The sequence below is a fragment of the Podarcis liolepis genome (genome assembly GCF_965112155.1).
Source record: "Podarcis liolepis genome assembly, chromosome: 7".
Taxonomy (NCBI): Eukaryota; Metazoa; Chordata; class Lepidosauria; order Squamata; family Lacertidae; genus Podarcis; species Podarcis liolepis.
The window spans coordinates 44334484-44362115 of record NC_139561.1 but is presented as its reverse complement, the minus strand read 5'-3'; the positions used below and the strand labels follow the sequence as shown (position 1 = coordinate 44362115).

Below are 27632 nucleotides of genomic sequence, written 5' to 3'. Positions count from 1 at the left end.
TTAAAGTGTGCGGCAGGTCCAGGCATTCCAAGCACAACACATCTCCTTTTTTGGCAGTTTCTTTGGAAATACTTTACTTCCGCTCTCCACGCTACCTCGCCTTGTCCTCCCCTCCCTGCGGGCATTTCAGTAATAGGCAAACTGGGTCACGTATGCAGCCGCTAAGTGGGCACCACTCCCTTCCCACAGCCAGCCACCCAAACATCTCTCCGTCTCATCCATTTGCCAGCACCTGGGGCTTGAAACAAAAGGGCAGAGTTGATTGTTTCGGTAAGCAAAGCGTGGGCTGGGATGGCAGAGAAACAAAGAGCACCTGTTCAAACCTGTGTCCACCATTCATGCTTCCTTCTCTCCTGGCAGCGTGATTGCATTAGCCTCCCCCCCCTTTCTCCCTCCATCTCTGCACAGCCACTTTCCCATTCCTCTGCTGCAAGTGCAAAGTGATGCATGCTGAGGCAACCCCCGCCTCATCATTTCACATATATGCTCCTGGGATTTGAACTGATGGAACGAGACCTCGGGGTCCTAGTTGATAACTGAAGAAAGACATCGGCCCAGTGTGTGTGGCAGCTGTGAAAAAGGCACACTCCATCCTAGGGATCGAAAGAAAAGGAACTGAAAACATGACTTCCAATATCATAGAATGCCATCATGCAATTCTATGGTGCGACCACGTTTGGAACGCTGCGTACGGTTCTGGTAGCCTCAACTGAAAAAGGATATTGTAGAACTGGAAATGGTGAGTCGCCTATGAAGAAAGGTTGCAATGTTTGGGACATTTTTGGTTAGAAAAAAAGGGAGGGTGAGAGGATTGAAGTTTGCAACATATATGTGGCATGAGGAAAAAATTGTGCTTGGATGCTGCTTAAGGGCTTCTCATAAGCATATTGGCCACTGTGAGAACAGGATGCTGGACTAGTCGGGTCCTTTTTGGCCGTATCCAGCAGGCTGTCATTATGTACATACTTAGGAGAGGTGTTGCCTGGCATTATCTGAGCCTTTGCAAATCTGTCTGTCTAGAAAAGCAGAGCTGACATGACTACCAGCTACAAGTAATCCTAACAGTAATAACAACAGTAAACCACTCAAAATCAGCTGTCGGTGCTGGCTGCTCCATTCTGCCTAATGGTAGGACGGGGCCTGAATTGCAGGAGCTGCAGGGCCATCGGTCAGCTGGCGTCTTTTATACTAGCAGTCAGCTGTTCCAAGCCAGCAACGCTACAGGCCAATCTGTGTTCCTCTTCATCACTCCTCACATCCCCAAACATCGAGGCCTCCACCTCACTGAAAGCCTTCTGCATCTTCCCTTGGCAGCGCGTGCCACGTGTCTGATGCCCAGGGACCTGTTTCTTGTAAAAGAAGACTGTGGGCAAGGTGCTATTAGATTTAACATATAATTAAGCTATTTGGAAGTGTACAGGCACAACTCTCTTAACAGCTTTGCTAAGACATGTCAGAAAGGTTCGGCCAAATATACCCTATTATGAGTAATAATAGCTGCTGTTCATTTGCTTCCATTCAAAAATATTTTGCCTGAAAGCATTTCCCTCACTAAAACAAATTATTTTAGAGCCAAAGCATCATTTTATGATTTACACACATACACACAAAAGTGTGAAAGAGCCCTTAAGAAAATGGCACTCATTTCTGACTAAACTGAGAGGGATCTGGCTGAGCAGCTCAGGATTTGCTATCTCAAGTTCTTGATGTTTTTTTTTCCAGTGCCCCCAAATTCCCTCCCGTCTGGAGGGCATGTCAAGAGGGCTGGTGGCAGCAGTGATTACTGGATAGTTAAGACACAGCCTGTCTATCCTACAAGGCAGTGGTGCAAAAGAAGGGCATAAGCTGGCTCTCCTAGCCTTTCTGTTCTGATACAAGCACAGAATCCTCTTGAGAAGCTTTAAGCACGGCCCAGTTCCTGCCACATGTAGGCCTGAGAGTCAAATCACTCAAACAGGTGGTGTGCATCTCCTCCGCTTCTTCCTTATTCAATCAGTCGCTTGCTCACTTTTGCAGCGAGGAGCCAGAAAGGTGTGCTGATCTGAACAAGAACCCGATTTGTCACTGGCAGGTGGAGTCTCAGAACAGCGATTAAGGAGCAAATCCAGGATTTTGCAAATTGCCAAGTAAGCACAAGGCAGAATTAATTTCAGTTTTGAAATGTGTCAGAAACCATGTTCACCTGAAACTGCCTGGCCACTCTCCAACAACAAAAAATTCGTGGTTTGATGCAAGAATCACTATTCTGGCTTAAACAAACAGCAAGTAGCTGGGGCTGTCAAGGGCTGTTTGTAATTGCAATTAAAGGAGACCATTACAGAGGGAAAACTAAGTGGCACTGACCTGCGAAAGAACAAATGGTTCGCTCTGGCTCACTTCTCTTGCTATTATGAAAGCCTTCAGTGTTTGAGGAGTCGTCTGTTCTTGCACCCACTTCTCCCCCCCCCCACCCTTGTTTAAAACCGGAATGCCCAGTATTTGGCCAGGAACACACTGCAATCTTGAGAAAGGGCACAGTGACACTGAAGTGAAATCTTCACACTCTAATGAGAAAGGACACATTTGCCTCACAACCCGTGCTACAAATTCTACCATCTCAGCAAATTCACCCACAATCTTCTCTTTAGATTCAGGGAGAGGACCCACCCACCCCAGGAAGAAAACACTCCTCCCCACGCCGGTTTCACATGATGAAAAGGAAATCTCAGGCACCATCTTTTTCCTTCTTCAACATGGTCTTGCTTTTCAGCAGGGAAGTCAATAACACTTGAAGCAGCCTCCAGAGTCTGGAGCCCTTTCGGATTACACAGGAAAACTGCTGTGTTTGCCTCTCCACGTGGCGCATAAGAGGCTGCCTTACGCCATCATGCCCTTGGTCCATCAAGTTCAGCATTGCTTCCACTGGCTGCTGCTCCCCATAAAAATAAATGCAAGTTTCTAGTCCTCATGGTTCCGGAGGGCTGATTTAAATAGGAACATAGGGAGTGGCCTTACACAAAAGTTCAGACCCTTGGACCCTGCAGCTCAGCTTCATCTTTACTTTCACTCTTGTCTCTACTCTTTATTGACAAATGAAAGATTTTATTTTTATTGCATTTTTTCACATTTTATACTGAAAAATTGGGATGAGGAGGAGATGGCACTCCAGTGTTTCAAGCAAGATGCTGAACCTGGAGATGCTGAACCAAGGAAACTTTTGCACACTGCATGGACAATCTTGCCTCTGACAAGTGTGCCTGTGGTGCACGTTTTTAAACATCAGTCATATTTTTAGGGACATACCTATTTTTGCTTTTTACAGTGGTACCTCAGGTTAAGTACTTAATTCGTTCTGGAGGTCCGTACTTAACCTGAAACTGTTCTTAACCTGAAGCACCACTTTAGCTAATGGGGCCTCCTGCTGCTGCAAGAGTTGTAACCTTTTGAAAGAGGGTCACAGTAGCTTTGTATATATAGAGATGGAGGATGTGCATGCAAAAAGGTTCCTTTCCATCAGCCCTTATGACCCAGCTTATACCACCCAGTAGCACTGAGAGGAAAGCAGCAGCCAGTCACTTTGCAAGGAAGGTTCTGGGATGGGTGGAGGGAAGAGAAACCTTCCATGATCTTTGCTTTATCAGTAGTTATCCTAGTCAACTTGATTCCCCACCGCCCTGGTGGAAAAGTCATGTGGAATATAAATACAAATAATAAACTTACTCAGAAATGCAATACTTGCTTTGTGAAAATATCGGGATTTAAAAATATAAAATAAAGAGGCTCCAAGACAAAAGACCAGCAACAGCAGTGTTATAATTCAGAGCACTTCGTTCAATTTAAAAATCAAACACATTCAAAAGGTAACAGAAATTGTTAATTATGAACAGCAAAAAGAGACCCAAAAGGGGTGGGGGGACACACTCAACCAAGAGATTATACATCTTTTTACAAAGCGGAATTGACCGAGTTTACTACAGAACTGATAATAAAATAAGAAGAAGGGAGAACAAACAACACAAATATTGGAACAAAGCTATACCGACAAATGCAAACGTCATAATAAAAACGGCACTTTTTGAATTGAGACACTTAAGATATTTCTTATTTAAGCCATTTAAAATCTAGCATAATCATTAAATTAGTAAAAAATACTTTGCTTCAAGAATAACGAAAAAAAACCTTTTAAAGTTGGGTTTACATTTTTCCTACTTTTAAAAAAATAACTATGTTAAAAGAAAGGGGGAGAGATTTGTAAGGGAGTCAATATTGTATACTGGGGGGGGGGGCATAAAGCTAACCCCCTTGGCTGAGAGAGCCTCTGTGCAAGGTCCGTGCAATGGATTGGACTTCCCCATGTTGAGGATTAATTAGAAGGGGCAAGGGCAGAGAAACTACTGTTCCTTCCATGCGGAACTGCAGGACAGAGGAGGAAAGGCTTGCTCTCCTACTCCAGGGAAAGCTCATATAAGATGAAGAGTCTTTGGAGTGGGACACACTTATGAAACACCATGCGCACAGGGGCTTCATGCTCAAGACAGAAATGTTCTATCTGCACGTAGGGGGGTTCCAAACTACATGCGTGGTGCACCCTCGCTTCACAGAACAGGGCAGTCGTCATGCTCTGGTCCAGTTCCAGAGAAGCTGGGCCCTAGCAGTCATATGGACTCCAATAAGGCTAAGCCAGAATGAAGAGCCATTCAGCAGCCTCTTCACATAGAGTGGTACCTCGGGTTAAGTACTTAATTCGATCCGGAGTTCCGTTCTTAACCTGAAACTGTTCTTAACCTGAAGCACCACTTTAGCTAATGGGGCCTCCTGCTGGGTTAACAGAGTCTGTAACGTGAAACGTATGTAACCCGAGATACCCCTATAATGCTTTTATTTGTCAATTTCAAGACCTGGCATGTCTGCAAACTTCTATATAAGTTGAAACTGACATGTAATAAGAGTCATTTTGCAGAGAACAACTCAGCTAGCTATGCACAAAGCGTTCCCACAAGCCTGATGTATTAATATTCTGCTGGCAAGTGATTTTAGTGGGAGTCTTCCTGTTTTTTGAAACCAGAAGCAGCTCTCAACCTACACCGTTCGGGGGCAGACTATTTTAGACGAGTAGCAACAAAGTGCATTTCACCCACACTGGGAATAAATGGATATAAAGTCACCCAGCTTTAATCATTCATTTGTGCCCCTTTAGAAGTCCTTAAAACTTAAGATTACAGCAAAATGAACACAGGAAGCATGAAAGAGAGAGCTCTTTGGGGGAAGCCATGACTGGCTTGTGCTATCGCTGTGCTTTAAATGTATGGTGGCCTTAGGTAGCATTACTCGATGAAAACAAAAACAAAAAACCCACAAGAACATCATTAAAAGCAACCAGTGGCTTTAGTCATCAACTTCAGCTCAGCTCTTTTGAGGAAAGTGTTTGGGTACATTCTTTTAATAAAACGTAAGGACCCAAAGAGACATTGCACAATTAGGATGGCTCCACAGTTTGTTAGCCATGTGTTTGATGCCTCGTGCGGAAAGAAAAGGGAGCCTCTTACCCAAGACCTTTTGTTAGGAATAATAATTAAAGAAACAAAGTTAACAAACAACAAAACGTTTCATTACAAGTCCAGAAACAGCTGTAGTGGTTTGCAAAATAAAATAAAGCACATTATGAGCGTCATTGGAATTATTGTCGTATTCTGCAATAAAAAATGGGGAGAGGGGTTCAGTGAAACTTAAAAGAGAAATGGTATCCCAGTGGCACTTAATTACTGCTAGGAGAAATCCTGATCTGTTACCTTCTTTTTAAAATATATACAAATACATATATTTTCAAATTGGGCATCTCTTATCTTCTTTCAAGTAAATACTTAAGAAAGATTTTAGCTGCCAAGAACAGGAATCGGAATATTTTGGATTCTACTTGCATGTTTGAGAAAGGCAGATGCAAACACTGAACTGGACTAAAACTAGCAGTTTTTTCCAAATCTAAATTTCCAGTGAAGCATAAAGAGAAGTAAGAAAACCACAAAGCATGCTAGTCTGCCTGCAACTTAACAATCTCAGAGCTGGCTCCCCTGCATTCTTGGTTTTACACTATATCTTGCTCTCAAAAGCAACTTTTCAACGAGGTGCTTGTATTAGGCTCTTGCCCCAGTAGTTAGCAGCGTTCATCCAATATATACTTACGATAAACATGCCACAAGTCACAATAAACACTGTAAAAAGGTGACCCGTTCTCCGAAAAGGGTGATTATCCACAGGGCCCTTCATATCTTGTACAGTACATGACTTGCCCTATTCATAAAAAGTAACTTCAGTGTCAACTTACTTCCTTGAAGTTCGTATTTTGGGGGCGGGGGGATGTAAGCAGTTTTGCAGCACAAAGCTCTGAAGACAGACGATGTGTTTGGTACACAGCCACTCATAGAGCTCTAAAAACCATTCACAGCAGTCATTAAGACTTAGAAATGTATCCCTTGGTAATATTCTGAGCCCTCCAGTTATTTGCCTGCCATTCTTGGCACCACAACAGACGACAAAGGCAACCCTCAATTGTCTGCCTATTCTGCTTTTACAAAACTACTTTGCCTATTTGGAAAGAACAGTTGCCACATTTCAACAACACGTACATGTTAACAGCAAACAGCAACTGCATTATTCTGGTACATGTCTGAAAAGAGAACAATAGGGAAGTTAAGGCCAACTTCTGTGTTGACAGGGTAGGGTGTTCTTAACTGCTAGGAAGTGGGGTTCGTTAGGCACTTTTCCCACGGAACCCAACTCTCAAAAAAGATAAAGACACAAATATGCCTAACACTTCTGACAATACACACATCTTGGTCACCTCTACTTTGGGCCACAAGAGGTAGATGACCCCAAAGAATTCTGGGAGCTCTAAGCTTGTTTGTTAAAGGTGTTGAGAGTTGTTAGGAGAGCATGACTGCCCTCACAGGGGATCTACTTCATGAAACAAATGAAGCTTAAGCTTCAAGGCCCCTCATCACGGAGGGGCCCCAGAAGCAACGTTGGTCCATGTTGCTTCAGTTTGAGTCGAACAACTCAAAACTGATTATTTTTTTGTTGTATATATTTTAACAATCCCAAATTTTGAGAGTCAGGAGCAAAGATGTTGAAACGGTGTGGTGATCTGTCATGGAATAACTCCACTGAAGACGAGAACAGGGGCTACCCAGACTTTATTGCTGGTTGCAAAGGGGCCCGCATACAGGTCAAGCTTCAGGGCCCCCAAAATGTAGGCTTGCCACTGATTCTCAGAGTAGATAAATACTCGACCCCTCTTTACACAGAGCTCTGGGAGGGTTTCTTAACAACTCTCAGCACCCACAACAAACTGCAGCTCCCAGAATTCTTTGGCAGAAGCCACAGCTGCTTAAAGTGGTATCATGGTATTTTAAACGTAGGGTGTGAATGTGGCCCCACAAGAGGCAGCATCTATGCTCCCTTCACTCTCCCACAAAGATGGTGCCTGTTTTGACATATACATGTACCACTTAAAGCAGAAGAGGCTAACCTGCGGCCCTTCCAGCATTGCTGGACTAGGACTCCCATCACTCCTGAACCCCTGGGCCTTGCTAGCTGCTGGTAGGAGTTGGAAGCCTGACCACTGAAGGGCCACAAGCCTCCCACATCTTCAAAACAATAAGTTGATCATATGCAAACTTAATTAATTGCTTCAAACTAATTTGATCAACCAATTAATACGTATTTTAATTAGGTGACACCTGGGGGAGGGGAGATTTCTGCGATTCAAAAACAGGGCTCCTTAATGCATGTTCTCCAGGATTAGGATGACATCATTATTAAAAACAGTTAACTGACGGCTAGAGAATTACATGCATATCATTACGCTAAATGCTTGATCCTCCTTTAAAAGGTCCCCTTGCACAAAGTGGGTAACCAACAGCAAAACCTGCAGCTTTAGCAGCACTGATACTGGTACATTGTGTCTTGGACATTGTAAATGCCACTATAAAAAGGCAGGCATTTTATTCCTCTTTATGGTGGGCCAAAACCATAAAGCAAGTCTCATCCAAGAGAAGTAATACATTCTTCCTTTTGGCTTCCCATGGAAGGTCTTGATTGTTGGTCCCCCTGCCCTTTTGCCTGCAAAATACAGATTCTCAGCAAAACATTTGCACGGCTCCCCTTCTGGCTTAATATGCCTCTTGGATAGCACAAAATGCTGGGATCACGAGCAGGAGGACAATTGTGCTCATGCCGTGCTTGTGAGCTCCCCACGTGGGCATCTGGCTGGCCACTGTAAGCAGAGGAGGCGGCGGCTATGTTCCGCCTCCACTGTTGGAGGCAGTATATGCCTCTGAATACCAGTTGCTGGGAATCGCAAGAGGGGAGAGCAGCACTCCTGTTGCACCCAGGTCCCACTTGCAGGCTTCCCACTGGGGCATCTGGTTGGCTACAGTGAGAACAGGATGCTGGACTAGGTGGGCCCCCTTTGGCCTGATCCAGCAGCTAGGCTCCCCTTAAGTCTGTTTGCACTATGAAAGCATGGGGAGGGGAGGGATAATATCTGCTTCAATTGGTGTTAACATTCATGACTCTTAATCAAATGAATCAATGCAGGAGACTGTAATTTCGTGAAAGGAAACTTTGCCAACAGGAGTTGCGGTCCAACAACACCTGGAGGGCACAGGACTGGGCGACGGTTGCTGTCAAAGCATTCCTGGTAACCCCTCCAAACGATGAATTTCTCAGGGTTCGTTTTGGAGTGTGAAAGGCGTAACGCTGGCTTGAAATAGTTGAGGCCAGCTCAGATACAGGCAGCCCGACAGAAAACACAACGGCCATGCCTGAGGTGGAAGGCCTACAGTGCACCCCACTCAGTAGCCGTGCGGTTAAACGGCCCTTTGAAAAGGACAACCCCAACCCTCAAACACCACAACTTCTTTAAGATTGCCGGTGTGGTGCCCTTTGAATGATGCTGGACTCAACATCTCTCTCCCTTGGCTTTGCTGCCTGGGGCTGATAAGAGCTGGAGTCCAACCAAAGCTGGAAGGCAGCTACCCCTGTTGTAAAACATTTGCTACACTCCTCCTATGCCTCTAAAACGGGTCTCTCAGCTGGACCATAACACTGCCCTAGTGTGAATGAACTACTTCCTGTGTTGACGGATGCTGGAAATTCTGTGGGGCTGGAAGGCGGGACTTCCAGGGGTCAAGTTTAATTCCCACCGATTAGCACAGGGAGAGAGGAGAAAACCTTTAAATAAAAATAAGAGGGCTTGCCAGAACAACGGAAGCAAAACATTAACATTGAATTGTCTACAAGCAGGCCCCCCTTGCCTGCTTGGTCCCCTAAGATGTGAAGTCATAAGACCACTGCCAGGGGGGCAGGGGATGAGATGGCAGCAGACACTCCAAGCTCCACACAGGCTGAACTAGAGCCAGGCACACAAAACTGCTACAGGCCGCCGCTGCCCACCCAGAGCTTCTGCTGTTTGCAAACTTTTGTTCCAAGTCTTCCAGGTTCGGCATCACATGGAACTGTCCTTCCCACCCCTTCCCCCTACCAGCCCCAAGAGCAAATGGATGTCACTGGAGCCTATGACTCTCTGTGCAGAAAGAAAAAGCAGCAGGGATTGGCGTAACCGTCCGTGCAGCCAGAAGTCGCCGATTGATCCTGCAGAAGGTACTGGGCGAAGGCTGATCATGGAGAGCAAGCTGGATTTCTCCTGTAGCCAGCAAAGCTGGCAGCGTTTCAATTCTGGCCACAGAGATCGCTGTGCCACATCATTGTGGATTCAGAGGCCCCGGAGGGAGCTTTTAGCTTGGGTGCCCAAGAGGTGTCAACTTAAGAGCCGCCCGGAAGGAACGTCACAAGGGTGACCATGTACAAAATGTTTATTGCAAGTCAAATACAAAGCGGAACTACATGGGAATCTTAAAAGGGAAAAGGGGGAGAAAAATAAAAAGCAGATCCCTAAAAAAAATAATTAACAACAATAATAATTAAAAAAAAAAAAGACGTTCATGTTGGGGCAGCCAAGTCTTTTTGCGAGTGGAATTAAGTTGATATCTGTGCAAGTCCACAATTTCAGCGTCACAGTTTTCCTTGTTTTTGCCTGTGTGCGTGTCCATCTGTTTTAAGGAGTGTAAAGCTCGGGGTGAGAGGGGCACAGACTTTTTTTTGCGCCCCAGGAAAACCCTCCGCCGGCAAGAGAATCAGTTGCGTTGGATTCTTTGTCCTTTCTGGACATGTGGAGAGGCAGTTGTGGGCCTGCTGGTGATTCTTGGCAACTCTCGTTTTCCTTCTGCAAAGGAACTCAGGGTGGAGAAACTTAGGCTGCTAATGAAAGAGAGGACCAAGCAAAGGACAGACCGAAGAGTCCAGCCCACAGCTGCACATGTAAACATTGCCATCCTGTTGGCTTCCCTGTTGGTGGGTCTACTGAGGCCTCTTGAGGTTCCCAGCAGAAGCTTCTCTTCCTGGATTAAATTTGCACCTGGGACTCTTTGCCTCCTGCCTCTGGTCAGCTGCCTGGCTTGGGGGGAAGGGGAGGGAGGGAGGGAGGAGGGGAGGGGAGGGCCATGCAGGCAGCAGGGGTCTAGGGACTTGTCACTGTCAGGCCCCTGGCTTCGAGGTTTGCTTTCTTGTTGAACGAAGAGTCCGACGTACTCGTGGTTTTCAAAATAATATTGTGCGTTGATTTGGACCGAATGCCTTTCCTCTAGTTTTAAGATTCCTGTGGGACAACCTCCATCAGCTTCTGGCACAGGACTGTCGTGGAATCTGTTTTGAGGTAGGGTTGGGGGTGGGGATGGACAAAAAACAAAAATGACCAAGCTGCATTGTGAAATGCTTGGAAACCGTAAACACTGAAGGGAGTTTTAAGGACACACTAACAAATTGTTGTTCTGCTTAGAATCAGCAGGAGTGTGTGGCTCTCTCAAATGTGCACCTGTCCCCTGCCTGATACATAGTCTAGGTGTTGGTGTGCAGACAAAACCACAATAGGTTTGCTTGGTTGTAAGTGGTTTTGTTTTGCCTTGGACAAGATAAAGTGACCAGCATCATCATCATCATTTATAATCATTATAATCATCAATAATAATAATACAGTGGTACCTCGGGTTAAGTACTTAATTCATTCCAGAGGTCCGTACTTAACCTGAAACTGTTCTTAACCTGAAGCACCACTTTAGCTAATGGGGCCTCCTGCTGCTGCCGTGCCGCCGGAGCACGATTTCTGTTCTCATCCTGAAGCAAAGTTATTAACCCGAGGTACTATTTCTGGGTTAGCGGAGTCTGTAACCTGAAGCGTATGTAACCTCAGGTACCAGTGTAATAATAAAATGTGAAAGGTGGTTTGAGCATTAGATCATGGTGAGTGGTGTGTATGCTCACGCCACTTTTGCCTTTGTCGAACAGGGCTTGGAAGTATTTCCCCCCAGAAAACCTGTAGCACCTGTTCATCCAGAGGGACAAAAGAGAAACATAGCTGCACCCTGAAGAGTGTGAAGCCTCTCTCCAAATGTTCCCCATTCAACTTCTGCCTGCTTCCAGCAAAAGGGCTGGACACTTGGCTTGCACCAACATTTTCTGGCTACAAGGAGATTTTCTTGGGTGGGAGGGTGGTAAACAGCACATGGCAGTAAGACATGGCGTTAACTTTGTATTAAGACACTTACAAGATATTCCTTCCATCCACCCTGGAATATTCCATATGCCTCCCCCCTCCCTGGCCACCCCGCTATTCTCTGGAAGGAAGGAAGGCCTGCAGTGCAGGACCCAATTAATATGCTGATTTGTCACCCAACAGCTTTAAAAATTGGCTTCTCTAAGAGCAGCGACGGATACTTGGAAGAGGAAGAAAGTGTGTGTGTGTAAATGGAGAGAGAATTCGAGAGAGGAACCACTGAAAAGCTCTTGCGTCGTTCTCCACCCGAAAGTGCAGCATTAAACCCTTGGCGCTTCTGCTAGCCTGCATTTCTAGGTCAGCCTGTTTGTTGTTGTCGTCTCGAGCCCCCGGAGAGACAGATGGTGGTGTTTAGTTACATGGACACCATCCAGTGAGACTTCTCATGATTCAGCTGTTCAAACAGAACTTTGTTTCTGGGGCTGAAAAAGAAGGAGAGCAGGCCAGGAGCACCAAATGGCCCCCAACACTTGCTCTGTGGAGTGGACATATACAAGCTGGCTGCCCTCAAGTTATTGCTGTTGTTTAATATATTCTTATATCCCACCTTTCTCTCAACTTGGAATTCAAGATGGCTTGCAGCATTTTTAAAACAACTTCATAAAATGCAAAATAGTGAAGATAAACTAGTTAAAAGCAATAGCTAAAAGACAACGAAACACATTTAGAACCAGCATGAAAATATCAATTTCCCTGAGAGCAGCCCAATGGTCAAAATCATTTCCACCTAGTTTTCAAAGGCCAGTCTGAATAGGAAGGTCTTAGCCTGACGGGAAAGTTAACAAAGAGACAGACCAACAGGGGAGTAGGAGAAGAGAGAGCTAAGAGAACTGTGACTGGGAGCTGATTAAAGTTGCATTTTAGTTGTGTGAAATAAACCAGATCTTAGGCTTTTTTGCTTACAGGAACAGAGGAAGCTGCCCTCTACCAAGGCAGACTATTGGTCCACCCAGCTCAATATGGGCTCTCTGGGATTTCAGTCAGAAGAGATTTTCCCTGTTCAACCTGGAGGGACCAGGGACTGAACTGGGGATATTTGGCAGGCAAAGGATGTGGTTGGAGAGTATTCTGCACACCCATGGTACCACCAAGCAAGCACAGACTCTGGAAATGTGTAAGCATAAGGGATTTTGCTCAGCTGGCATGATGCAACCTATCTGCAGAGTTCAGGCTTCCTGGTAACAAAGACTGGGGTGGGGTTGAGTGTGTGTGGAGGGTTAGGGTTGGAGGATGCAAAGAGGCAATGTAGCAGAAATACTAGTTCCTAGAACCTAGAATTCCAGCTGCCCCCACAAAACCTGACTGGTTCTTCTCAGACAGAAAAAAAGTGTGCCTGGGGATAGTATGCCTATGTGCATGAATCTAACCTTTGGAACATTTTGTAAGTAAAGCATTTTAAACTTACTTAACAGTGTGTTGTCTGTTAATTGCAAGAGGAATAGAAAGAGGGGAGCACTTTGCAAGCTGACTGAACAGGATATGCAAAAGGTTTAACAGTTTACATTCCTATTGCTGCTTGACCTTGTGAGTTCAAACTCTGCTACTAGTGACTCTCTCCTGCTGGAGAGTGAGTTTAGTCCCACACTTTGAAACCAGGCATCCAGCTGATTCTTTTTTTATTTATCCCACACACATGGGTCAAAAGATAATATATTTTTCCTCCCATACTTTTAGCAATTTATTGAAAGGGGATTAAAAAAACCCCTACACAAATCAATTTAATACCATTATGCTGAGATCAAGAGTACGGATTACTGCTCTTGCACCGATTCCTAACCCGCACAGTGCCACCATCACCCTGCAAGCCAGGAAAGGGACTCACATATGAGCTGGAGAAGCCACTTTGGTTTGTTTTTCCACCAGACCCCAAAGTAGTAAACGGGGACCCCGCTGAGAATGATGGCGAAGCCAATGCCACACTCCTTTGGGGTCATCCAGAAAGAGACGACAATCAGGAATATGCAGGCCAGGATGAAGAAGACGGGCAAAATGAGGTTCACCTGTACATGGGAAAGGGCCGGGGGGATGGGACACAAAAGAGCAGCGAAATCAGACAATTTCTATACTAAAGGGGGGGAAAAACCATTGGACTGGATTAACCACTCACTGCTTCAGTTTTGTTTAATTCAATTAAAAACCTTTCTAGTCCACTTGGAGATCAAGGTGGCACATGTAGTTCTCCCCCCACCCCACAACAACCCTGTGAGGTTGGCAGGCTGAGAGGCAGTGACTGGCCCAAGGTCCAATCCAGTGAGCTTCATGGGCAATTAAGGATCTGAACCCTGGTCTCCCAAATCAAACACTCTAACTACCACACCACACTGGCTCCCACACTTCCCCCCACATTTTACAACCCCCAAGAAGTCCATTTAAAAAATAAAGCTAATTTATTATACGCTAGCATGACAAGAGAGCTTCTCCCCACTTTAACTGTGTAAACTTAAAATTTCTGGCATGTGCTTAAATGCCTCCCAGAAGATTGGGGTAAATCTGCAGGGACCTTTGAAGCAAGAACACAAGCAAGGGAAGATCAGCCTGTCCTCAGCGGAATGTAAAAGCCATCTTGCAGCTCACTACTTGGTTCTGGCCTTGAAGTAATGCCCAGCTATGCCTTTTCCCTCCTCCCCAACTTGCCTCGAGTTCCTTTTTCAGTCTGTAAATCCGAGGGTGAAGCTTCTCACTTTTTAATTGATACGAGTCAGTTTGGGAAACAATAACTGACTGAAAAGCAGGATGAAATTATAGTAAATCAATAAACAGAGCCCACAGAAAGAGCCCTGCTGGATCAAGCCAATGACCCGTATAGTCCAGCATCCTGTTCTCACAGCGGCCAACCAGATGCCTGTGGGAAACTCAAAAGCGGGACCTGAGCACAACATCAGAAGTCTGCCCAGCTGCGCTTCCCAGCACCTGCCTCTGACCGTGGAGGCAGAGCATGGCCATCGCGGCTGGCAGCCATTGACAGCCTTATCCCCCATGAAAACTCCCACACTTCTGCTGCCGCCACCACATCCCTCTCTCACCCTTATAGGCCTCTCCAGCTCTGGCTTCTTGTATCTCAACCACAACATGCCGATGATAGCCAGGGCCACGCAGAGCCAGTTGAAGAAGCTGAAGAAGTTGATGACCGAGAATATGTCGTTGGAGAAGGCATAGAGCAAAGTCATGATGCACTGCAGATTTGGAATGAGGGGAGCGGGGAGAGGAGAGGAAACAGATCGATAAAATTCAGGAGTGACCCAAATGACAATCGTTGACTTTTAATGCCTGCGCTCCCTTGCAAAAATGAGAATTAATGGAGGACGTGGTAGTGGAGGTGATTTTGCCATTTGAACGGAAGCCACTAGAAAACAAAAGTGGCTTTAAAGTTTTAAACCTTTGAAACGTGTGCAGTGGAGGTAGGCAGCAGACAGAAGCAGGAAATTCAGAGCGCAAGCTCAAACAAGCAAGGTGGCTAGTCCTTCTCAGTTCCCCCAAAACTTAAAAAAAAAAAAACCTACGACGCCCCTCTCAGTTCTCCATTAAATGGAAGCCGTTCTGTGGAACAACTTACCAAACCTAGCCAGGGGTCCGCACTCTGATCTCTCAAGCAAAAGATTTGCTCAACACAGCAGTGGCGAGTTGGTCCCCCTCCAGATGTTGCTAGATTGTAGGTCTATCACACACACACACCTCCGCAACCATGAGGCATGCTGGCTGCTAGGGTGGATGGGGCTTGGAGTTCACAGACCCTCCAAGTGTCCCTATCTCCCAGGGACAGTCCTGGATTTACAAAAGCCGTCCCAGCTTCTGATTTGATCCCAGAATGTCCCGCTTTTCATCGGAGAAATGTTGGAGGGTATGGAGTTATCCGACCCCCATCTGAAGGCAGCCCTGTATTGGGAAGGGTTTTTTAATGTTTTATTATGTTTTTATATGTGTTGGAAGCTGCCCAGAGTGGTTGAGGCAACCTGGTCAGAAGGGTGGGGTATTATTAGGGGTGGTATTATTATTATTATTATTTGGGCCGCCCCTATTTTCATCAGAGAAATGTTGGAGGGTATGAGTCCAATGACATCCGCAGAGCTACAGATGTTTCCTATCCATGGCTTAATCCCACATACACCCTTCCTGAGTGGTCAGTGGGAAGCCATCTCTGATGGACCAGTGTCACCCTCTCTGAAAATTGCCGCAGCCTTCTGCATTGTCAGGGGAAAGTGAATTCTATGTAGACGCAGCCCCCCCCCCCCCAGTCAAAACTGAGTGCATTTCAGCAGGGTGATCCAATCCAGTGTCCGTGACTGCTGTCCACACCACGCTCCCCACTGCCAGGCCAAATCCACTGGTGTTGATGACAATGCACTGCTGTTCTCAAGAGAAGCAGCTGGCTTAAGCTGGGTGAGAACAGCTTTGCTGTCCTTGTCACCACAGGCTCTGGCATGAGGATCCTGGCACACTCTCAGCCTGTGCCGCAGGGAGTTCTTCGAGTAGCAAGAGGCAGCCAGGAATGCTGCAGAGTGCCCCTCCTTCTGCCAAAGCTGGGACCTCTCTTCTGCTTTCTCTCCCTCTCTCGAGAAAAGAGAGTGAGGCAGCTGTCCGTGTTGCCTCCCCTGGCTCCAACACTGCCTCATCCACTGCTGTGTCCCCCAAAGCTATAAAGAAGAGTCCATGAGGAAACAAGAATGCAAGAGCAGCCCCGCACCATCTGACCAAAGGCTCACCTAACTTAGCACCCAGCTTCTCTATGTGGAAGCTGGCAAGTGGGGGACAAAGCCACCCCTCTCTGACAGACTTCTGCTGCTGCTCCTACTGCTCCCTAGCAGCTGGTATTCTGTGACAAAACCTCCAGCTAGAGAGGCAATGTGGCAGAGCACCTGCTTTGCAACCAGAGGGTTCTGGGTTCAATCTCTGGCATCTTCAGGTAGGGTTGGGAGAGACTCCTGCCTGAAATCCTGGAGAGACACTGACATCAGATGCCCTTTTAAAATGTGTTGGGGAGGGAAGGGATGATTGGGTTGCTCTTGTTTTTGTTTTTATTACATATTTTGTCTTTTTATATTGTGATTTTATGCTGTGAACCTCTGAGATCTGCGGGTATAGGGTGGTATACATATTTAAATAATAGTAGCAGTAGTGGTGGTAATAATAACAATAACAACAACAACCACCACCACCAAACAGAGCAAGATTGACCAAATCTGAGTTCGTATAAGGAAGCATCCTATGTTCCTAAAGAAGCAGCATATTTAGCCATAATGACAGCTAGCCAATGCCCATGAATTTGCTCACTCCACTTTTAAAAGTCAACTCAGAATTCCTGCAGGAGTGAACAAGCCCCATACATTTTGGGGAAGATGCTCTAACCCTCCTGATTGTTTTGGATGAACCTTTCTCCAGCTTCAGTGTCCTGCCCCCAGCCCCAGATGGGGCAAGCAGGACTATAGACCACTAGCCCAAAGGTGGTACAAAGTGCCACAGCTTTAAATCAGGGCAGATCTTCCCCTGCTTTGAGGGACCCAAGCGATGCAGCTGTAATAAGCCGACTGAGAAGGTGGGCTGGAAGCAAGCAAGGATAGAGGCAGCCTGGGCTAGTTGGATATGTTCGACAGGTGCTGCTTGGGCACTGCAAACGAAAGGCACACCAATTCAAAAGCAAAATGCAGACTGTCTTTTGCAAATGGCATCAGCCTTCAGCTGTGACCCGGGGTTCAAAAGGCAATGCCTGCAAGACCAACTCTTCCTAAACCATCTCCGCATGACGTGGTTGCTTCTCAATTCTGGACGGAGGTCACTACCTGTATAAACTTGGTTCTGAGAACAGATCGAAAATCCACCGACAAAACAGCATTGCTGCTGTTTAGGGAGCTCTATTCCAAGGGCAGCGGAACTGGTTTGTAAGTCATGGCCCGCAGGTTGCCAAACCTATCATTTTACATCACTGGAAGAGTAAACACCATCACAACAATCCAGCAGCAGACAGAAGAGCTGTCCTCACTCGCCAAACATAGCGATGTATCGTTGGGAACAGAAATTGGATGCTTACCAAGCTGCAAGGAAAGCCGACAACTAACTCTCTGCCTAATGAATGTAGAAGATATTTTGATTATAATACACGCCCCCTCCAAACTGAAACTTGAATGAGCAGAACTGTTGAAGGTGGACCTGCGTCCTCTCCCCCCACCTCCTGACACCACCAGCCATTTTTGTTGTAATGGCCGTGCCAACAGAACTATCTTTTTTTTAAACTAAAAAATCCACTTAAGAAAGTAAGATGTAGCCAGTGATATCCCTCTCCTCTCTGAATTTGTGTAATCGTCTTGTAAAGCCATCTAGGTTGGGGGTCATCACTGCCTATACCGCCTCTCAAATGGAAAGGATCGAGGTTTTCCTGTGGGCATCCTTACTGTGAAGACGAGTGAAGGCACCGGCGTGAGGAGCCTGGGATGGATCATAGACAGAACAGAAGGCAGGTGTCCCTCACGAGCACCAACGAAGAACAGCCTGAGAGAGAGAGAGAGAGAGAGGAAAGAACAACACTGCGGTTAATTCACACTGCCTGAAATTACTTTAAGAGGGCCGGGCAGCTAGAAGGAGCTCCTTGTGAGGTTTGGGGAGCCAAATTACTGTGCCTCAGAGGATTCTGTCTGGAGCTGCACCCGTTTCATACAGACGAGGAAGCTAATCCTCCAGGACTCACCAGGATGCCTCTGTCCGCTGCAGAGTGTGAAAGGGAAGGGCCACTCTGAGATATTCCCCAATGGGATTGAGGGGATGTAGGTCGGGGCAGAACACTCGCCTGGCATGCAGAAGGCTCCCAGTTCAATCCCCGGCAACTCCAGCTACAAATGAGGTGATGGGGAAAGACCCTGCTCTGCCTGAGACCCCAGGAAGCCACTGCCATCCAGAGATCGCAGTGCTGGACACTAGGTGCACAAGTCTGTCCTGATACAAGGCACAGCCAATACATACAGAAGAAGTGTGGAAGGTATTCCACAACAAAAAAATGGAATACATGAGGCAAGTTGTTCTCCTGAAAGATCTTGGAGAAGTATTAATGGGATTGCCTGTTTTTCATTCAGTCCCTGCACCAAGCTCCCATTTCCACCCTCCAGTCACCACAGGAGACTCTCCCACTCCACCAGAAGAGCAAGACACGTACCTGGATGAAGTAAAGAGTGACCCATTGACTGAGCCAAAGCACGACAGGCCAACAAAGACGGGGATGATCCAAGCCATGACGCCCAGGTGATAGTTCCCAAAATCCTATGAGCAAACAAGAAGGAGGAAAGAAGAGGAGTGTCAGAGGTTTGCCCAGGAGATGCCAACAGATAAGCACGTGAAGAAGTGGGAAGGTGACAGTGCCCAGGTGGGCTGAACTGGATTTGCAAGATCATGTGATTCACAGACCGACTTGAACCCAAGAGATCCTCAGCCCAGTGAGGCACACAGGGGGGTTGGTTCTCTTCTTCCTGCCAACTGAAAATTGATCTCTCTCGCAGGGTCATTGCGCTGGCAATCATTAAGAACAAGGAGCAAGTTACCTGTCACATTTCCCCTCTTCCCCTTCCTTCTAGGGGACTCAGGAGAACAGGCGTGGTTCTTCCACACTGCCTTCCATTTTAGCATCAACAACCAGCCTGTGAGATCGGGAAGGCTGAGAGACAGAGGCTTCTCCTACAGGGGCTTTATGGGCCAGCTCCCATTTGACCCAAGGTCTCCCCAACCCTCTAGCCAGGGCACCATCACGCTGGCTGCATAAATCAGTAGCAGCTGCACGCTCTAAGTGTTTAAAATTACAAGCGACAAAACAACAGCTGGCCTCAAAAGAAAAAGGGGGGGAAAGGAGAGGACATTTCACGTCAATACTGACACAGCACTTCCCCCTGTGAGGTGTCACTTTGGAAACTGATCACGAGACCACACAGGCTCTGATTTGCTCTTATAGCCAGTGGTGATGGTTTCTCAGACAGATGCATATCCTCGGCTAACGTTCCACTTATCCCAGCTCATCGTCATGTGAGCCACGATGGCATCCTCCAATGCAGAGGGAGTGGCAGCAGGGAAAGATCAGCGGTGGCTGAATGGCAAAGATGGAACTCCAAGATAGCACGAGGCGGCCAGGTCCAGATTGCACACAGGGAAATGTCAAAAAGCCAGAGAAGCGAGCTAGCTAAAAGAGCAGCCATTTCCGGGTGAGTCATTCCATATTTTACCACAGCAACGGCTTCCGACACCAACATCTGATCCACAGACAGCGTTGTGAAGTAAGCCAGGTTGGTCAAGACGTAAACCAAGGTGACGATGGGCAGGGAGATGATGATGGCCAGAGGCAGGTTTCTGAGGGGAAACGTTGGGAGAGGGTTAGAGTGTTTTGCAAGCGGTTCTAAGATCACCTCTGGGGGATGGCCCAGGGCACCAACGATGCACGTCACAACTGCAGCATTAGCAGAAGGGACATTATTCTTTAGTCATGCACACACGTTGGATCACCAAGTTACAAAGGAGGGGGAAAACTGAATATAGCAGCAGAGCCCCACCACGTTTAGGATTAAGAGGCCATACGCAAGACAGCAGAAAATCCATCGCCTCCCCTCTCTCCCGGGATCAGAGCAGCTCACTACAAAAAGCTATTTTCTATTGAAAACAGCCTCCTGCTTATCTTAAGACCCTTAGGAGAGCCCGGCTGGATCAAACCAAAGGCCAATCTAGCACCACATCCTGTTTCCCACAGCGGTGAATCAGATGCCTGAGGGAAGCCCACCCCCAGCCACACCAGAGTAACTGCCCAGTCCAAAATATTCCATTGCTTCCTGCGTTGCTCCTTGCAAAACGGGAGGTACTTTGGAAGAGCCTGCAAGTCAGGCCATATGCTACCTTGAGGCAAACAGTCCACACATCCTTCTTGCTGGCTTAGTTAGTAGGCTGACTGGGGCAGAGATTCACAGTTGCCTCCGTGCCAGCTTGTGGAATTAAACCCCACAAAGCCACCTGGCTGTGGATTAGGAACATGTCCTAGTTTGGGTAGAAAACACTTTTTAAACTCCAAGTGCATGGCCAGGCTGGGCTATAGAAGGCAAGGGAGGAAATAAGGCAAACGAATCAAAGGAGATAGACTAACCTATCCCCCAAGATCTGGTGGCCTCCAGATGTTTTGGACCTCAGCTCTCATTGGCCCCAGTCAGCCCTGACATCACACAGCTGCACTGGCTAGAGCTGATGGGAGTTGTAGTCCAAAACATCTGGAAAGCACCAGGCTGGGTTAGGCTGAGCTGGCCTACCTGCCTTAGTCCAATCATTAAAAGAACCAAGAAAGTTTTAAAAAATGAAGACCTCCTCGATGCTACATGTAACCAACCAGCAGACCAGAAAGCCAGGAGAGGCCAGTGGACATGCTGCGTTTGACAATCTAATTGCAGCCACAACAAACATACTTTAGAAGTTATAAAGCATCCAGGTCAGATGAACTGAGCCTCTACAAACCTTTGTAGTTTGAGCCAAGCATCGCGGGGAGTTGGGAGAGGGGCTCAGCCTCCGGGAAAGAACAATAGCACAGACCCCACCCGCTGCAGGCGGTTTGTGCCTTCTTAGGGCTGTGCGAGAATCAGAACAGGCATATCCGATTCCAACACACTTTGCTGCAAAATCCTGCTTTGCACATGTGAATTAGAAGATTTCGTGGAAGACAAGGCTCTTGGTGGCTTCTAGTCAGGATGGCAACGCTGTCCCTCACTGCCGGAGGTTGCAGGCCTATGCATACTGGGGGATGTTAGCAGGGACAGCTGCTGCTCTTGCACTCAGGTCCTGCTTGTGGGCTTCCTATTGGGGCACCAGGTTCAATACTGCAGGCAACAGGATGCTTAGCCGGGTTCAGCAAAACTTTTCTTAAAAAAACACCAACACTCCACCAGATTTCTGATTGAAACAATAGACACGAAGCCCGCTATCTGAATTCTCCCTGAACTGCCTGAATTATAAGGCTTCCATATTCGGTGTCTGGTGAAACAGGGCCACTCCTCCCATGGTATATAACATGGTACGGAATGACTTGTGGGGAAAAGGGAGTTCATAACGGCATTGCCAACCAACAGCACTCTTCTGCTCTTCAACAGCTACATGACTGAGAAGCTGAGAAGCAAATTTCAGCTCTGACAGCTGAAGGCACTGGGGAAACCCAGCCAGATGGGCGGGGTATAAATTAATTACTACTACTACTACTACTACTACTACTACTACTACTACTACTACTATTATTCTCTGCATGCCACAAAGCTGTCAAGAGGCACAGGAGCACTGCCGGAAAAGAAAGCTGGTGACTCTTATTATGCAAAAAACAAGTTCTGGAGAAACGCTGGAAATCTATAAATACAAGTCAATCACACCTCCCGCCCCAGATGAAGCCTTATTTTAGGATTCTGAAAGCAGGGCCTTCTACAAATCCTCCCTTAGCTTCAAGTTATTTTGAACTTCTGCAAAATTTCGGGTCTCCCTCCCAAGCTGCCTGATCTTCCTATTGCTTGTGTGGCTTCTTTGGCTTCATAAGGACGGGCATCTGGAGCACAGAGATCAATAAATATTGATCTATGAGAGCTGGGTGAGGACACTAAAAAAACATTTCCAGGTTTAAATCATATTTTTAATGGGCTTTCCAATTAAGGAATTAGTTTTAATTGTCTTGCGCTGCACTTTTTCTTGGAACTAGGGGATCTGTGTAAAAGGCACACAAACACACACCCAGCACAAGGTGTCCAAGGCTTAGGACAGCCATAGCAAGTACAGGATGGTTTGTACAATTGCTGTAAACCTCTCTGGTGGTTTTTTTTTTATGAACAAGGGTATATAAATATTTTTTAATAATATATGAATCTGTTGACAGGAGGAGCTTTGCCTAGGGACAGTGATGGAGGAAGCTTTACCTGTTGAGTTTTCAACCTGCCATTCAGCTGTTGGAAGCCTCTTTCCTAGAAAACCAAGAGGCAATCCAACCAACTGACGGCAGTAAAAGCGTTGAAGTGGTGGCAAGTATCTGTACAGCAATATCTGATCACCAGGGAGGCTGTTTCACGAGCAAACGCAGCGCACAAAAGTGCAAGGAAGCTGTGCTGCAACCACCACCCACAAACGCCATATTGAACCCAATGCCAACGCCCCCTCCCAGCAGCCATTTTGTTGTTCTCTTTGCAAGGCACCTGGTGGGGCAGTTTGTGGCAGGCGAGTTAGGGGACTTTCGGCGAACAAGGATGAGAGGCAAATGCTCAGCTCCTTCCTTCATCAATGAGTTGCCCAGAGGCAAAAGAAGAGCAAAAGAAACAGAACAGAACTAATAGCTCAGTTGCTAGAACATGAGACTCTTCATCTCAGGGTTGTGGGTTCGAGTCCCACGGTGGGCCAGAAGAGTCCTGCATTGGAGGGGGCTGGAGTAGGTGACCCCCACGGTCCCCCCCCCCCGCAACTCTACAATTCTAGGATTCTATGAAAAGAAACCCCTTACCTGTAAGGATTGATCATCTCTTCCGTGACAAAATTCAAGTAATTCCTGCAAAGGACAAAGATTTTAAAAGTGATTCAGCTTGCTGAGTGGGAGAAGAGGCATCCTGCCCTTGATTATAGGGTTGTATCCAACTAAATCAAATTAAAGTAGACCCTCTGAAATGAATAAGCCCAAGTTAGCCATGTTCATTGACTTCAGTGGGTCTACTCTGAGAGTAAGTCTAGATTTGATAAGAAGTGTCAAGGTTGCAGCTTAGGAAATATTTCTCTCTCTCTCTCCCTTTCACACACACTGGTCTTACTTGCGTGGCACACGAAGCCACAGGTAATTGTTTTATCACAAACGCACAGATGGCTCCTCTCCTGACAGGAACAACAACAAACCATGGACTTAACAGTGGCATCTGAATTAGCAATCCTGGAGCATTACTCTCTATATAAACCACAACTAAGGAGCCAAGAACAGAACATAGTCTTCTGATTGTGATTTGTTTGCAGATGAGGGGCTGAGCCACGGATTGTGATCTGCTGCTCCTGCTAGAAGAGGAGCTATGAGGGAGCTGTCCACAGTAACCCATTACCTGTGACTTCCCGTGTCAGGCAAGCCTGCCATGCGTGTGCCAAAAATCCACAAACCTCTGCATTTATTAAGATGTGGATGGGAGGCCCTGGTCTGAGTGCCAACCCCTGCAGAAGGGATATTGAGAGCAACAGAAGGCAGAGCCTTTTCAGTAAGTCTGTGTTCCCAGGGAATTCTGGGAATTGTAGCTATGCAGGGGGAATGGGGGTCTCCTAGCAACTCTCAGCACCCATAGCAAACTACACTTCCCAGGATCCTTTGGGGGGAAGCTGTTGCTGTTAAAGTGGTATAAGAATGCTTTAAATGTCAAGTGCGGATGTGAGCTTAGGATGCTTGAACACAGAACTCACCAGCCTCCATATGCGAAGAGACCGCTATACAAGGCCAGGACGATGTTCCCAACCTCCAATTTCGTGCCATCAAAGGAGTGTTCAGGGCTCAGGATTCCAGGACCATCTTCACAGGGTAAAAACAGGGGAGGGGAGGGGGGGACAAAAACCACAAGGTGTTCAAATACAGTGTCTCCATTTCAGTGAGCCCTTTTTATGTCTGAAGCTGTAAGAATACATTTCTTCTGAATGAGTGAGCAGCTTTATGCTGGACGCTATAGAAAAAAGGAAAGGGCCTTATACAGAACCACCTAGCTCAGTTTTATCTCTACACTGGCTGCAGGCAGAGGATTCAGGTAGGAGTTTATCCTAGCCTTACCTGCAGATACCAGGGACTGAACCAAGGATCTTCTGCTTGACTGTTGCCTTAGTGCTTTTGCCTGCCAGGACAGAGGGGGATGCTTGTGTGTGGAAACCAGCCTACTGTAGAAAGGTGAAGTTCAGCATTGTTGCCCCACCCACTTTATTTCTGTCCCTGCCCACCATCGGCATGTGGCCCTCAGAAGGTGGCCAAAGAAGGGAATGTGGCCCTCGGGCTGAAAAATGATTCCCCAGCCCTGGTCCACATCCAAGGAAGAAGGGGATCCAAACAACAAGTGATTAGCTAGCAAAACAGTTTTGACCTAAAGGCAGCCCTTCCGCTTCCTCTTTATGTTCCATACCAAGGAAACAATTCTCTCCCCAATACAAAAAGGAACAAAGTTAGGCCACTGGTTCATCCAGCACAGTACTGCCCACACTGACTGGCAGCAGCTCTCTGGCGTTTTCAGACTGGCAACATTCCCAGTCCTACCTGGAGATGCCTATGACTGAACCAAGGACATTCTGCATGCAAAGCAGACGTCTGCCCCTGAGCTCTGCCCTTCAATGCTGGGATTTGCCGGAAAGGGACCCTGAGGCCTTCGGCATGCAAACTGGATCATGTCCGCAAGGCACCCCGAGCAACTGAACCCAAGTGCCCAAGCGTCCCATGCCACCCAGAATGCCTGCTACAATCTTAGCCAAGCGGCAGCTCTGTCATTTCTCATCTTAAGCTCCTAGGAAGCAATTGGAAAGGCGGCTTCTGGCAGAGTGACGGAGGCTACAGTTCAGCCCCAGAGGCCAGCCCCACAAGGATTTTCAAGGCAAGAGGAGCACAAAGTTTCAACCGAAGTGCTGCGGTCACACACACACACACACACACACACCCCACCTTGGTGAGGACATAAAGGATTCCTCTGGTTCCCGAGGCGCCCAAGAAAACCCTCAAGTGCTCACGTCCCTGTCGACTGTGGGAAGGGTCCAAATATTTGGAGTTCCTGTTATTCATCCGTTCTTGAATGGAAACAGCCCAGGAAAAAATATATATAAGGGGAGAGGAGGGGAGGGGGTGGTCGTCAATTGTTGAAGACACTTCCAGCACGTTTGCTGCGTTTATTTTAGTTCTGAAGACGTCTCGGTGGACATTTTGTTTCATGCCTTTTGATCTGGAGGCCAAGCCCAGGCTCCTCCAGGACAGGGAGGCTGAGAACATAGGAGTTCCCGTTTCCTGGCTCCCTTCTGAAGACGGAGCCCCCAGGTGCGCCCGGAGGGGTAGAAAAGGGATCTGGGAAGGTCACTGGTGGCCACCTGACCTCCCTGCTGCCTCACATGTGATTTGTCTTAGGGCGCTAAGAGCCCAGAGAGCCCAGTCACATGGGCGCTGCGGCTGCATTTGGGGTTTAACTCTTCGCCCTTTCTCAAACTCCGCATTCCAGCGACTCACAATGAGGTGAGGGGGAAAGGAGGGGAAGACAAATTTGCAACAAAAGCAGCTTTCTTCCATGAACTACACAGAACAGTTCACTAGGCTTTTTACTTGCTGGGCGGCCTGCTGCCAGCATCACTAGCTAGAACAAGGCGGCAGAGGAGAGGCGGAGAGAGGCACGAGAGCCCAACGGAAGGGCAAGGCAAAGGAGGCTTTGTTGAGGGAGATCTCTGGGGTCCTGCCCTCTGGAGGCTTTCCACCACCGGCCCTGCTAACTGCAGGGTTCTCAGGCTTGCTCATCCCCACGTGGCAACATGACTCACAGGTGCGGGGGAAAGACACGCCACCAATGACTCAAGCGTGCACCGTGAGTTCAATCCTGTTACATTTAGTCTGGATACGGCTTGATGAATTTTGCACGTAAGAAGCTAAGGGCCTGCTGGACCAGGGCAATGGCCCGCCTAGGTCTGCATCCTGTTCTCACAATGGCCAACCACTGTGGGGAACCAGCAAGCAGGATTCGCACACAAGAGCCCTCTCCCCTCCTGCAGTTTCCAGTAACTGTTATTCAGAAGCATTGCTGCCTCTGGCAGGGCAGAGTCACCATAGCAAGTAGCCATCAATAGTCCTCTCCTCCACGAATAGGTCTGACGTTCTTTTAAAGCCATCCAAGTTGGTGCCCAGCACTGCCTCTTGTGGGAGTGAGTTCCACAGGTTGCCTATGTGCTGCGTGCAGAAGTACTTTCTTTATCTGTCCTGAAAAGATCCCAGGACCAGCCTCCAATCTCCCCAAGTAGTAGGGCTAGGTTTAAAAAGCTTCTTCCTGAAGACCAACCTGATGTTCTCAAGCTTATAAGCTTTGTAGCCGTTTTGGCCCATGGGCACGGCACAGGTCTTCTAACTGCAGGCAAACTATTAAATAATTGAAGGAGGATGGCAAGAGACAGATGGTGCTTACATTGCTATAGAGTATGATGCCACCAGGTTGGTGCCACCCCCTCCTAAGCACCTGCTGCAGTTCAAAATGGCCTTCTCCGTTTACAGGCATCCTTGCTAGTCTTCCCTTCTTCCCCAGCACACCCTCCAACCCCCTCTTCTTAATTCAACCGGTTAACCATAAATGCCCTTGCAACACAGCAACAGCTGCTGGGACAAGCCAAGGTTCCCCCACCATGGCGCCAAGCTCAGATGCCTCTCCAACCACACTCGGCTCTAAAATTAACCAAATTAAAATTAACAAGCTCCAACAACAGCCTTCCGTCCGCAGTTCTTAAGAGGGCAGAACTGCTGGAAATGGTGGCCTGTCCTTTTTAATTACCACCCAAGGGCTCTTTTGTGGGAGGATGAGGGGAGAAAGAAAGAGAAAATTTGAGTTGTTTCATGCCTGGAATGCTTAATTTTCATGCCATGGATGCACAGTCCTAACAGGGCTGGATAGCTGGCATAAAGGGGCTATTAACTGCAATTATTGAAGATGAGTACAGGTAGGCCTAAAATGGGGAAAGGAACAGCTGATATAATTGACAAGATAAAAGGCAATGAAGGCGATACCTCAAAGGTCCTCACAATGGTCCGAAGGCACCTTAAGTGTTCTGATCTCCAACACTAAGTGGGTTTGAGATGGAGCCAAGAGTCCCAGGGGTGCTGGTCTTGGGTCCTGATGGAATGCTAATTACGTATGTAGACAAAATGCCCAAAGCTACCCCAACTTAAGAACTCAGTGTTGTGTACACTGACTGGCAGTGGCTTCTCCAAAGTTTCTGACAGGGGGCAGTCCTGATCCTGCCAGTGAGTGAACCCAGGATCTTCTACATGTTCTGTCAC

At 47.3% G+C, this 27632-nt stretch overlaps 2 protein-coding genes across 3 annotated transcripts in view; both read right to left on the bottom strand.

The window, feature by feature from the left end:
- LOC310711640 (farnesol dehydrogenase-like) overlaps window positions 1-12992 on the bottom strand; it is a 241642-nt gene extending 228650 nt beyond the window's left edge. The window contains exon 1 of the mRNA XM_083513838.1: window positions 11264-12992. The gene's annotated coding sequence lies outside the window, so the exon portion shown is untranslated. The remainder of the gene's footprint in view (window positions 1-11263) is intronic.
- SLC7A5 (solute carrier family 7 member 5) overlaps window positions 3773-27632 on the bottom strand; it is a 52374-nt gene continuing 28514 nt past the window's right edge. Inside the window, exons 3-11 of one of the 2 annotated variants that reach the window (XR_014528544.1) lie at window positions 24044-24149; window positions 23115-23159; window positions 19840-19963; window positions 18786-18889; window positions 18031-18127; window positions 14671-14820; window positions 13470-13647; window positions 4845-10740; window positions 3773-4686 (exon numbers count right to left, since the gene is read on the bottom strand). Coding sequence is in view for 1 of the 2 variants with exons in the window: in XM_083513692.1 (XP_083369818.1) it covers window positions 10685-10740; window positions 13470-13647; window positions 14671-14820; window positions 18031-18127; window positions 18786-18889; window positions 19840-19963; window positions 23115-23159; window positions 24044-24149 (860 nt within the window). In the remaining variant the exon portion in view is untranslated. Of the gene's footprint in view, window positions 10741-13469; window positions 13648-14670; window positions 14821-18030; window positions 18128-18785; window positions 18890-19839; window positions 19964-23114; window positions 23160-24043; window positions 24150-27632 lie in introns of both variants that reach the window. The other variant, XM_083513692.1, reaches the window with a different exon arrangement.